At 42.9% G+C, this 11,834-nt stretch overlaps 1 protein-coding gene across 1 annotated transcript; it reads left to right on the forward strand.

Annotated features, from left to right (window-relative positions):
* The first annotated feature begins 217 nt into the window (after positions 1-217).
* SOD2 (superoxide dismutase 2) lies at positions 218-7,405 on the forward strand. Its single transcript, XM_064649013.1, has 5 exons — positions 218-342; positions 1,506-1,708; positions 4,659-4,775; positions 5,377-5,556; positions 6,889-7,405. The coding sequence occupies exons 1-5, from the start codon at positions 314-316 to the stop codon at positions 7,032-7,034; spliced, it is 675 nt and encodes a 224-aa protein (XP_064505083.1). The 5' UTR covers positions 218-313; the 3' UTR covers positions 7,035-7,405.
* Positions 7,406-11,834: the final 4,429 nt, after the last annotated feature.

An 11,834-nucleotide genomic window follows, 5' to 3' on the forward strand; every position in this document is an offset into this window, starting at 1 on the left:
GCCCAGCAGCCCTACAACGGGCACAGGTACCCGGCGCGCTTCCTTTATGCTTCGCAGGGGCTCCCGGGCAGCCTCGCCTCGCTTGGAGCTACGGAGGGCCCGAGTTTTAAGATAACGACTCTAAACAGCGGTTCTGCTAATAGCGACGCGCTACGCCCGTTGTTTAAAAAATGCTGTTTTCCTCCATCTGAAGAAAGATTGTGACTGCGGGGCCAGGTCACCTGCGGCCCGGCGGAGCTCGGCCCCCTCAGCCGCGGGGGCGGGCGGGGACGCGGCTGCGCCGTCCGTGTCGCGCCCGGCTCCAGGCGCCGCCATGTTGTGCCGCTTTGCCTCCGCGGGCAGGTGAGAACGGGGCCGCGCGCGGGGGCAGCGCGGGGTCGGTCAGAGCCCCGCGGCGTGAGGCGGCGGCCGCGCCGCCCTCGCCCTCGCCCTCCGCCGCCGAGCCGTGGGGGGAAAGAGGGAAGCGGGGGAGTAGGGGGCGGGAGGGTCTTCTTCTCGCCCCTCGGCCCCCCCGCCATTTCGCGCGGAGGGAAGTCCCGCTGCTGCCGGCTGCTCCTCCCCGGCAGCGCCGGCCCGCGGCAGGGGGCTGCTGGCCATCGTCCTTGCGCCCTCCCACCTTCTGTTGGCGCCCTCCATCCAGGGGCAGTGGTGGCCCGACATAGTGCTGCAGACCCTGTCGTCTTTGCTGTCTGGAGTCGCCCCCCACGGCCACTCTTCAGGGCCCCGAGGGTTTTGCTTGTGTTGTGTCCCAGGGTTATGTCAAGGTCACCAGCGATACGGCGAAAGGCCTCAGGAGCTCACCGTCCTGCCGGCCCGGCGGTTCTCCTGTCGTCGTGGCCCTTGTCATGTCGCCTGACAAGTGCGAGGTGTTAAAATGGGGAAGGGTAACACTACCTGCGCGGTTTTCTGTGCCGGTCATCGCGGGTGCCCCGGCATCACGTTCAGTGTGCCTTCCCGGTACCCACTGTGCAGAGAGGGAAGCACATGTTGTCAGTGTTAATGCTGTAGAGATTCGGTCCTGGAAACTCGGTGACTGTACAGGTGTTTTAGCCTTTTTATTTCGCAGTACGGGGACCTTGTGAATAGTGAGGGAAGGGCACCTCAGCAGCAGCTTTACTTCTATTTTTAATCAATAAAGATTAGGCGAAGCTTTGAATGTCAGCGTGTTATTACTGTCTTTCCATTCCCGTCCCTGCTTTTCACTGGCCTGCACCTTTGGGAGAGTGTGTGACTCTTTGCAGTGGTCTGGGGTCTTGGTTTGAGAAGCAGTAGCTTTACGCTGCAAAGCCCCGTATATGTGACCTTTCTATGAATTCATCTCTGCAGTTAAGCTACAGAGTATGCTTGTTTTGAGCTCTTGAAAAATGGAAATTTGACTTCTTCACTTAGGATACCCCAGTACTTAAAGCAACTAATTATAACAGTGATAGTTTCAGTCTGTTTCACTGGTAGAGCCCCAGTATTACTAAGACTGTTTCCTTCTGTTTTTTTTTTTTCTCTTCTAGAAGCAGTGCTAAGCTGGTAGCACCATTGGGATGCTTGGTTCCTAGGCAAAAGCACACTCTTCCTGACTTGCCATATGATTATGCTGCTCTGGAACCTCATATTAATGCAGAGATCATGCAGCTGCACCACAGCAAACATCATGCTGCCTACGTGAACAACCTGAACGTTGTAGAGGAGAAATACAAAGAGGCACTGGCAAAAGGTTTGTATTATCCACAATCAACAGGTGAGATGGAAGCTTATCGGCAAAGATGATACAGGAGAGGAAAAAAAGGGAAATAGTTTGTCTTAAAAGTTTTGGATTATGTACTTGTAGTATTGTTAGGTAAAATCTCTCATTGTAAGCTTCAGTGGTGCTGATAATTGGAAATTTAATGAAACTAAAAAGCATAGATTCTGTTCTCTGTAGTACTGTATAACTAGAAGAAAATTTATTGATACTGGTGGGTTTAGTCCATATTTACATTAGTAACTAGAACCAAACAAAGTCTGAGACAATAGGAAATTTCAGTCATTTTACTGAATGAGTACTTTGTAATAAAAGGTTAGTAGCAAAGGTATATAAAATGGAATTTGTGCATCTTGATGGTTTTCACATCAGATGCTCTGCTTAGTCTTGGTAAATAATCTCAGGTGCCTACAAGTGGAGGTAAGACAAATATGCAGTTAACATATCTGACACACAGTGAAGAGACCTGAATTTGGGTATCAGTTACATCACTGGGCTGGCTTAAGGGGTCGTGTAGGCTGCAAGTCTGTGTGAGACACTAAAATAAGTAGCAAGCCATCACAGAATTTTTTTTGTTGAAATCTGAAATCTTGAGAGGCACTGACTTCTGTGAAAACTTTGCAGTTGTAGCAGAGCTACACTGCAACACAAAATGTTTTTTTCCAAAACTACTTTTGGTGGGACCGAGGAATATGTCTGAAATTACGTGTCTATCTTTTTAAGAAGGTGGAATATTTTCCTGGTTTGTTTTTTTTTTTTCTTCTTGTGTTGATCTTCATAAAGGGTGTCAGTTTACCTCAAAGAAGTGATTACTGTATAGGCTCACCTCTGGCTATTTGCCAGGTGGCTTCACAGTGTAATTTTAGCTGGGCTCAGTTGAAAGTGAGAGGTGCCGATATCTGTGTAAGTTGAACTACTCATCCCTTGCTAAATAATTGCCAGTGTGTCTGAATAGAGAGTGGAGATTTTCAAGTGCTGAAGTAAGCCTAAAAATAACTTATGCAGTCTAAATTAATGAAGTAATGCGATTCAGTTAAGAATCAGGAGATCAAGATTGATTGCTGTCTTGCCCTGCCAGTGGTGGATCCAGGAAAGGTGTATTCCAGAGATGTAATTAGTGCAGACACAACTGGGGAGGGAACTGAACTCTAAGAAAACAGTGTGTCTGCTGCTGAGGTTACTGGTACTGTTTAATGACCAAGGCTTCAGCCATTAGCAGAGGCAGAATTTTTGGTTATCAGAAACACTGGCAGTGCTGTGGATCCTTTGAGGTATTTTTTAAAAATTGTGGCTTTTGGTAGCATCTCATGGCTTACTGTTGAAATGTTGTACCTAAAGGTAGAGATCAATTTTCCCTAAGGATTTTGTGCAGATTATTTTGCAAATGGATTATTAATTGGTGGTGGTCATGCACATCAAAGCAGACAAACACTTAACTGAGATATTTGAGAGTGTATTGTTTGGTTTGGTTTGGTTTGGGTTTTTTTTCCCCCCTAATTGGTATCCTTTGTGTAGTGTTTTGACCATCATTAGAAAAATTTCTAAGACCAGACTTTAGGAAAGGACAAAGTCTGAACTGTCACTTCATTCTGTCAATATTGTCAGTTTTTTGAAACTGGATGGTCAAAAATCTTGCTGCGCTCTTTATCAGTGTCAGAACAAATCTGATCACTATCTTAATATCTCTTCTGGACAACAGAACCTTGTCAATGGCTCTTGTTCAGCAACAGAAGTGAAGTATTCTTTTCAGATTATCTTTAACATGTTCTTCACCTATCTATATCTGCGTAGAAAAAAGTAAAAGCTGTTCTCTTGGCTTATGTTTTCGACTTACTTGAAAATGAGTATGCACTTCTGTGATAGGGTGCAGCACAGGACTTTGTTTCAGCATAAACTGGTTCTGATTACTGGTCCATCAAAATGTATGAGATTTGATAATTGAAGGATATTCACCTGAAACTTAGTTAAAACTTTTGAGTACCACAGTTTTTCCTGCTGCTCTCTGACCATCAAGTGACCTCTGCTGCACCATTGCAAGGAAACAAATGACTTTGACTGAGAGAAGCTGAGCTGACTAGTGTCCTAAGCACCTCTGAGCTGTCTGTCTCGATTTACTGAATTGTCCATGGACTCTGTATACCAATAAATTCCAATATACTTTCACTGTAACTTCGTAATTTAAGGGCAAGTTACCTTTTTTTCTTTTTTTTTTCTCCCCAGTGCAGTGTTCAGCAGCACAAATATTTTTGTTTTAAGGGCAATGGTCAAATGCCAGCTATGGTTCCTAGTGGTCTTGTGGAGTGAATTCTTCTAAGGAATGGTAGAATAAAGAGTGATGAACATATTAAAGACATTCTAAGTTATTTTTTTTATTTCTGGCTTGTGATACGTTGTGTGCTCTGAATGAACTTGAAAGTGTTATTAAGGCATGCAGAATTCAAGGAAAATGTCCTGAAGGTGCCATTTGACTGGGCATGAGAGATATCTTATCCTTGATATCCAGATAGTGTTTTTACAAACTACATTGGATGCTTTGTTTCAGTCCTGTACCTGTACTGTCTCAGTCCTGTACCCTGTGCTGGGTGCTTAAAGAGTTCTCTGGCTGTACTAGTTGCTTTATTCTGCTGTAGAATGGCAGTAGATCTTATGTGTGTACTATGGACTGCCTGATAGTTGCAGTATTGGCAGATCACTTATCATTACAGCATAAGAAAAGGTAAAAGATAAAGAAATGTTTATTACAGTTTGTCTGTGACTGTCTAAGGTAGGGATAACAGTCACAAACCGTATGTTTTCCATAGATACATTATAGACTGGTAGAAGGATTTTGGAGATCAGTGGAGGCCTTGTGGCAACTTACAGCCTACTGTGGTGACGATAATGGTTTTATTTATCTATGTATTTTTATATTCTGCATCTTTAGGTGATGTTACAACTCAGGTGTCACTTCAGCCTGCACTGAAGTTCAACGGTGGGGGTCATATCAATCACACCATCTTCTGGACAAACCTTTCTCCAAATGGAGGAGGGGAGCCTAAAGGTTAGTGCTTGTTACAGTGGTTTGTTGCATCAGTTTTAATTAACAAGTAGAAATGATGATCTCTTTTTTCTTTGAAAGAGTCTAAACAATCTTTATTTTTCAGAGTTAATTCGCCTTTCTGTGTGACAGTTACACACTTCTGAGGAGTTTGGGTGTTTTTTTGGATGGAAGCCAAGAGTATAAACAGCTAGCCTTGTGCGAAGTATTTTTAATTTCTAAAGCTGATTATGTATACACTGCAAAATACTTGACTACTGCTCTATATTGTCCTTTCCATCTTTATAAGAGAAAATGCTTGTATAAAGCTATGCTAATTAAGTTGCCGTAGGTACTCGGGTTCATAGAAAGGGAAGAAATGTCCTGCAGACCCACCCAGCCTAGTGACTGGAGTTGTGCTCCAGTTCAAATAGGGATAGGTTAGCAGATAAAGCCTAAAGGAAGAAATCCCCTTGGGGAGGACAGAGTGCTGATTACCTACAAGTGACATGCAATTAAAGGTGAGGGCCCTGTAATACAGATCTCAAAAAAGCTGTTACATAAGCTTGAGGGGGTTTGAATGAAGTTTATATGCCTCTCATCTTTCTGTGCTTTTTTTTTAAAGGGGAATTGATGGAAGCCATTAAGCGTGACTTTGGTTCCTTTGCAAACTTCAAGGAGAAGCTGACAGCCCTATCAGTTGGTGTTCAAGGATCAGGCTGGGGGTGGCTTGGCTATAACAAAGAGCAGGGACGCCTACAAATAGCAGCTTGTGCAAATCAAGACCCTTTGCAAGGAACAACAGGTCAGGTGTCTGTCCTTCCCCTCTGCTTCTGTCTTTGTAGATTTCATAGGCAAGGGTATGAGATCTGAAAAGCGGTTTGTGGACAATGCTGAGAAGAAATTGCTGGATAAATCTGGAAAACAGAATGTCTGTACCAGAAGAAGTGAAAACTTGCAGTTTTTAAAGCAGCATTTGTAAAGCAGGACTTAAAAACTGTGAAGAGCAGTAGGGTTAAAAGTCTCTAGTCCAAGACAAAATAGATGGGCCATATTGTGGAAGTGTTTTCCGCTTAGACAATAATTTTAATTTAGGCTTCTTTGGATTATTTTTGAGTAACTGGAGTAACTTGCCTGTATCAAACAAGATTAAGCCTCTTGCCTTTGGATTTTTTTTTCTCTGACAGAGGAGCTATTCACAAAATCATCAGTGTAGGCCAAACAACAGGAGAGGGGAAGGTGCACATAGTAAGTTGTTACCATGTAGGCTGGATTTAAAATGGAACCTTTTGATTTGCTTCCTCAATATTGGCAAAGAGTAATGAGTGTCAGTTAAATAATCCTAGGATGTGGATAGATCTTGCAGCTAGGCAAGCATTACAGTACTGGCAGTGATCACTTTTGAAGATATTTTTACTTGCTTAGAGAGACATGGAAGTGGTAAAGACAGGCTGGACACCCTTCCCTGAGAGATCATGGCTAGTGGGAATCCTGCCTGCAGTGACTGCTTGTCCAGATCCTTTTGCAGATATCTTTAAAACATGTTCTGTAGAATTCATAGAGAATTCACAGAAATTTCATGTGTTGTCAGTAGTCTGTGTTATCAGTAGGGGGAAAAAATAGAGATTTTAGTATAGGGACTTAGAGCATAATGGGGGTAAATTTTATCCTCCCCTCATGAAAACTTCCCATTAAAAATTCAGTGAGAAGGATATTTTAGCACAAAAGCGAGGAGGTAATTAGACATTTAAGGAATAACTTGTAATTAAAATATTGGAAGCAAACTGGCATGCCAAGAGATCATCATAGTGTAATTTTTTATGAAAGTGCTTGCATAACTGTGCAAAAGATATAAACCTTTCAAAAATTACTTCATCTGGTTTCAGTGATGTCTTCAGGGCAGTTCTAGAGTATTTATAGATGTGTTTACCTGAATCAGCTGTTTCATTTTATGCAGTATGTGCATGTGACACACAGTTCTGTAAAATGTTGCAGTAAGCACCCATGTGCTGCAGAGCTCTTTGTCTTCCTGCAGATTAAGACTCAGTAATAGGGCACAGCTTGGGGATGCCACATAAAACTTCAAATGTAAAGTGAGTTTTCATAGATATGCATAATTTATCCTCTTTTTTCACAGGTCTCATTCCTTTGCTAGGAATCGATGTATGGGAACATGCTTATTATCTTCAGTATAAAAATGTTCGACCTGATTATTTGAAAGCCATCTGGAATGTGATCAACTGGGAGAATGTATCTTCAAGATATGCAGCTTGCAAAAAGTAGAGTGGAATTCTTTCACAGACTACTAAAATGTCACCACTTCTACTCTAATACCACTCTTGTAGTAGTGCCTGTGGCTTACAAATTAATTGCTCTACTCAGAAAACACTTCACTCATCCAACGAAAGCATTTCATAATCAAGCAAAGTGTCTGCTTGTTTAATTCAGTGAGGTATTTACTTAGAGTTTGAAGCTTTAAACTGTTGTGCAACAAAGGGAGACACTTTAATCTTTTCCATTGCGTATAAAACATAGGTCACCTTGCTGAAGCTTAATGAGGTAATGGATTTCCTTGTTGCAGTAAAATACCTAAGTGGAAATATGTGCTGATGTTGCTATAAACAAATAAAACTCAAAAGAAGAATCTTCTATAACTGTCTGGAAGAGACTTTTTTTTTTTTTTTTTTTTTTTTTTTTTTTAGTAATAGCTGGTCCAGTTACTTGATGTAAAAATAATGGGAAGAGAAAAAATACCTTTCGTACATGGTTGTATTTACAGGCTGTGGAGCTTTTTTACAGGGTGAACAGGTAGAAGAAAGGAGAAAGAGGTGTTGCTGTGCCTGCCTGAATTGACTGTCTTCAGTCATCCCTACCCTTTCCTGTATCTCTTATGTGAGCTCTTCGTGTACTGATGCACGAGCTTTTGAAGTGTTGCCTTGGGCAAGGGATCACAGTCCTGGGTCAGGCAAAATGGTTCACATAGGACTTGAATGACAGCATGGGATACTCAGTTCATACTAACTGTTAAAGTATATCATAGAACATCCTTTAACTGAGACCAATTACATATATCAAGTATGAGTTGTCTCCACATAGCTATGCTCCTGAAGAAGTAATAACCAATTAAACTTAATGCTTGAAGCAGGAATGAAGTAGCATCTGGTGTTGGAGCATGCTCAGGTGGTCTTGAAAAATGTAAGAAATGGTTGGCACATTGTATTTACCATGGTGTCTTCTTGAAGGTGAAGGAAACAGCAGAGGTCTTTTTCTGTTCCTTATTCAAGTCTACAAAATGGTGAAATACCACATAGTAGAGATAAAAAACCAAACTAGTGGAGTGCTCCTCCTCATAATGAGTGAATGCTGAGGCAGGGTTTTGTTGAGTGCCATGAAGTGTATGCCAGGTATCTTCTTGGTACTGCATGCTCCAGAAGAACAGAGAGGTAAATTTGCTTGTGGGCTGTTGCTCTGGAAAGGACTGCTTAAGATATGGAGGAAGCCTGAGTTAGCTCCAGACGGTGAGGCTTTAAACTGCACAGAGCTCCTTGAGCACAACCAGCACTTGCTGAGGCTTTAAAGCCAGTAGTGCTTTAAAGCCAACACATGCTGGTAAGGCTCAGTTTCTGCTGTGCACTACGTTAAGAAGCTCTGCTTATCTCTTCCTTTCAGTCAGCTGGTGACCCTGTTCTGCTGCCTTATGTTCTGCCCAAGTCTGAATGTAGGAAGTCCAAAGCTGTATACAAGCTAGCGTGACTGCTAGATTGGTCTTTGACCTGGGCCAAACAGAAGAGTTGCAGAATTGCATCCTGGCAGTGCCCTGGGCCTGGCTTTTGTCAGTGCTTACCCATGTTGCTGCTGAAGATGCCACGTTTGTAGACACAGTTAATTTGTGTGTAAGCCACAGGATGTTAAAATAAGAACTTGGAATAATTTTCAGGAGGGCAACAAAGGCACTACCTAACCCAAATCCTGGGAAGTGATCGTGTGTTGAGTTGGAAGAACGGTGCATCAGGATGATCCCATAAGCAATACTTGGGGGTGGCAGAGCTGCTGCACACAGAGACTTTAGTTTGCAGATTACAGATTTTGGTGGCTGAAGTTCTTTTCAGAAACAGGTGCAGTCAGGTCTGAAAGGGCAGCACACTGCTGCAAAATGCAAGTGCACGTTTGTGATTTTTTTGCCCACATGCAAAAAGGCATTTGAAGGCTAATGTGAATCACAAAGCGTGTGTACTAGAACAGATTAAAGTAATTCAAGGCCAACTAAACCAAGCTCTTGCAGCCTTTTGGCTGCCCCTCCACAGCAGGCCATGGGGATGATGCCATCCCAGCCCCAGCAAGCTGGCGGGGATGGCAACTTCATCCTGCTGTGAAACAGGAGGGGCCTCTGGGTGTCTTTAGTGAGCATGCAGAAATGGAAATACATGGAAGATGCTTTTTCCCTCCAGCTTCTACTTTCCACTTCACAATTTTTTATTTCACCTTTATCTACAGCATATATTAAAAACCCCCAAAGTAGTAAACCCCCAAATTATCTCCAGAAAATACTGACAGTGACTCAACTTGTGAGCTGGTCCACTCTTCTAGGTCTCTCTACTGAAGACTTACTTGTCTTTGTTTTGCATTCAACAATTTAGTTCTCTCTGGTGTGGCAAAATAGGTTTAAAATGCTGCTGTGCCATTCTACTAGTATTTTACATGCCTGTGGCATTGACCTTGCAGAAGTTAATCATTACACTAGTATAAAGCAAAACAGTTGTGTTTGCAGTCATGTCTAATACTAGCAGATAGAATACTGGTAGCTTGGTAGTCTTAACGTGCCTTTTCCTTCTGCTTAATGATTAGAAGTAATGCTCTCGGATTTCATCATAGCTGCTATTACCCCATTGACTCAAAAAGACAAGCTTCTCTGGGGGTCGGTGTTAGGAGTGTGTGTGTGTGACTGCAGAACTGAAGCAGCTCCTGTCCCAGAGACCCAGAGCTGTGCATTCCCCACTAGGTGGGAGTGTATGTCTGCCTTACTCAGTTGTCTTAGGGCTTCTGACTTGCATTTCCAAGGGTCAGGTTAGGAAGCCTGGCTCGGCGTTCTCAGTGCACAGGCGGGAAAGTGTTTGGGCTTCCACTTTATAAATAATCAAGGTGACCCTTGTCACCTCCTATGTGAGGAGGAGACAATGCTGCTGTGGAGAAGACAGTTTATGGTAATACATATGGTCAAATACAGAATTTAGAGTCAGGCAGGAAAAGGCTAGAGGGAGGTACTCTTAATGAAAATGATGCCTTATCAGTCTCTGACTATGTGTCACATGGAACATGACATCCTGAATGGTCTTTCAAGTGCAGAGACCACAGATTTATCCACAGGGGAGGAAGTCTGTTCCATTGCTATAATTAAGCCAAGTCTGCAGAGAGCATGGACGTTTGCAGTTACAACCTTGCTGCTTTATAGGGCTGTTGCTGCACTAGCTTTTCACTGGATCTTCTCACCTAAAGATATGGACAGACAAATTAGCACAGAGACGAGTCAGTAAACCTACTGCCTGGACCTGCCAGAGCTGGTGGTGGAACCAGGTAGCCTTGTGACACCACTGCAGCAGCTTTGACACGCGTGTCCCACAGAAATGTTTTAGAGCATGTCTGGGTCAATGGCAAATCCCTGGAAGACCAAGAACACCCTTACAGTACAGCACTTGGGAAGTCTTGACATTGGGAAGTCTTGACAACATGAAATGACTGTCAGTCCCCATAGTTGTGGGCTCCTGTTACACATAAATTTGCAGAAGAAACAACAGTTTTCTGGAAGCAGTAATTTCTGCAGAACTCTGGGGAAACATACAAAGGGTGCTGGTTGTTGCACTACCTATTTGCAGATAGGCTTTCAGAATCTGTCTTCCTCTGGTGGAGTTTTGTCCCATTGGGGAAGGTAAAAACTTTGAAAAGTCCAGGTCTGTCTACAATTCTTAGTCCTTTCTTGTTTTCACCACCTTCTTTCTGGGGAGGAACCAAGTCTATACTTCCCTGGCTTCTCCCTATCTCTGCTGAGAATCCTTATTGAGCTCCACTTCCTTCTGCAGTTCTGTTCCTTGCAGCTGTGTTCCTTCTCACCAGCTGCTCCATAGTGCCTGCATCTTAAGATTTATCCTTTATGCTACTGGCAATAGAGCTGTAGCTCTAAAAAGTCAGATTTAGAAGCAAATAGCACGGTAATTCATCTATTTTTGTCCATAAGCTTTGTAACAGCAGTAGCAGAAGATTACTGGACAGGAATTTCAGTTTTATTGTGTTTTTATAAGAGAAGGTTAAAAGTTTTTACATTGCTACTGCAAGAAATGTCACTGACATATCGGAAATCTGCAAGCCAGAAGGTAAGGAGAAAGAACATCTGTTAATTTAAGTGTCATGATTTTAAGGTAATCTCACAGTTCTCAGAAGGACTAATTTGTACTGTTTCAATATTTGAACTTGACAGGAAATGGTTATGTTGCAACCCTTGTTATGCTTCTAGAAATTCAGACCTGAAGTAGCTAAAAGCAAGGCCTTCCAGTTCTCAGGAATTTTGAAATTTGGCTGTGATCAAAACGGGACAGAATCGAAAACTTGTCAGTATTTCCAGGAATCCAGAAGCTCCCCAGGCCCTACAGCTGCTGGGGAAGTCTGATGTTCTTGTCTGTCGGGGCAGCTCTTGTGGGCTTCAAGCCTCAGGCTTCTCCCAAAAGTGATTCAGAACTGTTTCAAAAAAAGCATTTTGGGCTCACAAAGGTAGTGTTTAAGAAATTCTCTGTCTCTCTATGTATGTGTCTTCTGACTAAATGCTTCACTGGGCTGTTTCCAGCCACTCTTATCCCTCCAGCAGAATTGTGTTAAGAGGCTGTAGTGGTGAGGGGAAATGCAGGTTTTCAAAGGATACATCATTAAGCTGCCATTGATTTCTCCCTCCCATAAAAGATGCATGTGAACCTGGCCAGCCTGCCAGGAGAAGAGTTTGACTCTTGGATTCTTTGAGTATTTGAGTTCATTTCCCAAGTGACTGAGAGGAACTTGTGTCAGGGTGGCTTAACCCTTTTCTTCCATCTGGACTCCCCT

Source organism: Pseudopipra pipra, chromosome 3, assembly GCF_036250125.1.
Source record: "Pseudopipra pipra isolate bDixPip1 chromosome 3, bDixPip1.hap1, whole genome shotgun sequence".
Classification (NCBI taxonomy): Eukaryota; Metazoa; Chordata; class Aves; order Passeriformes; family Pipridae; genus Pseudopipra; species Pseudopipra pipra.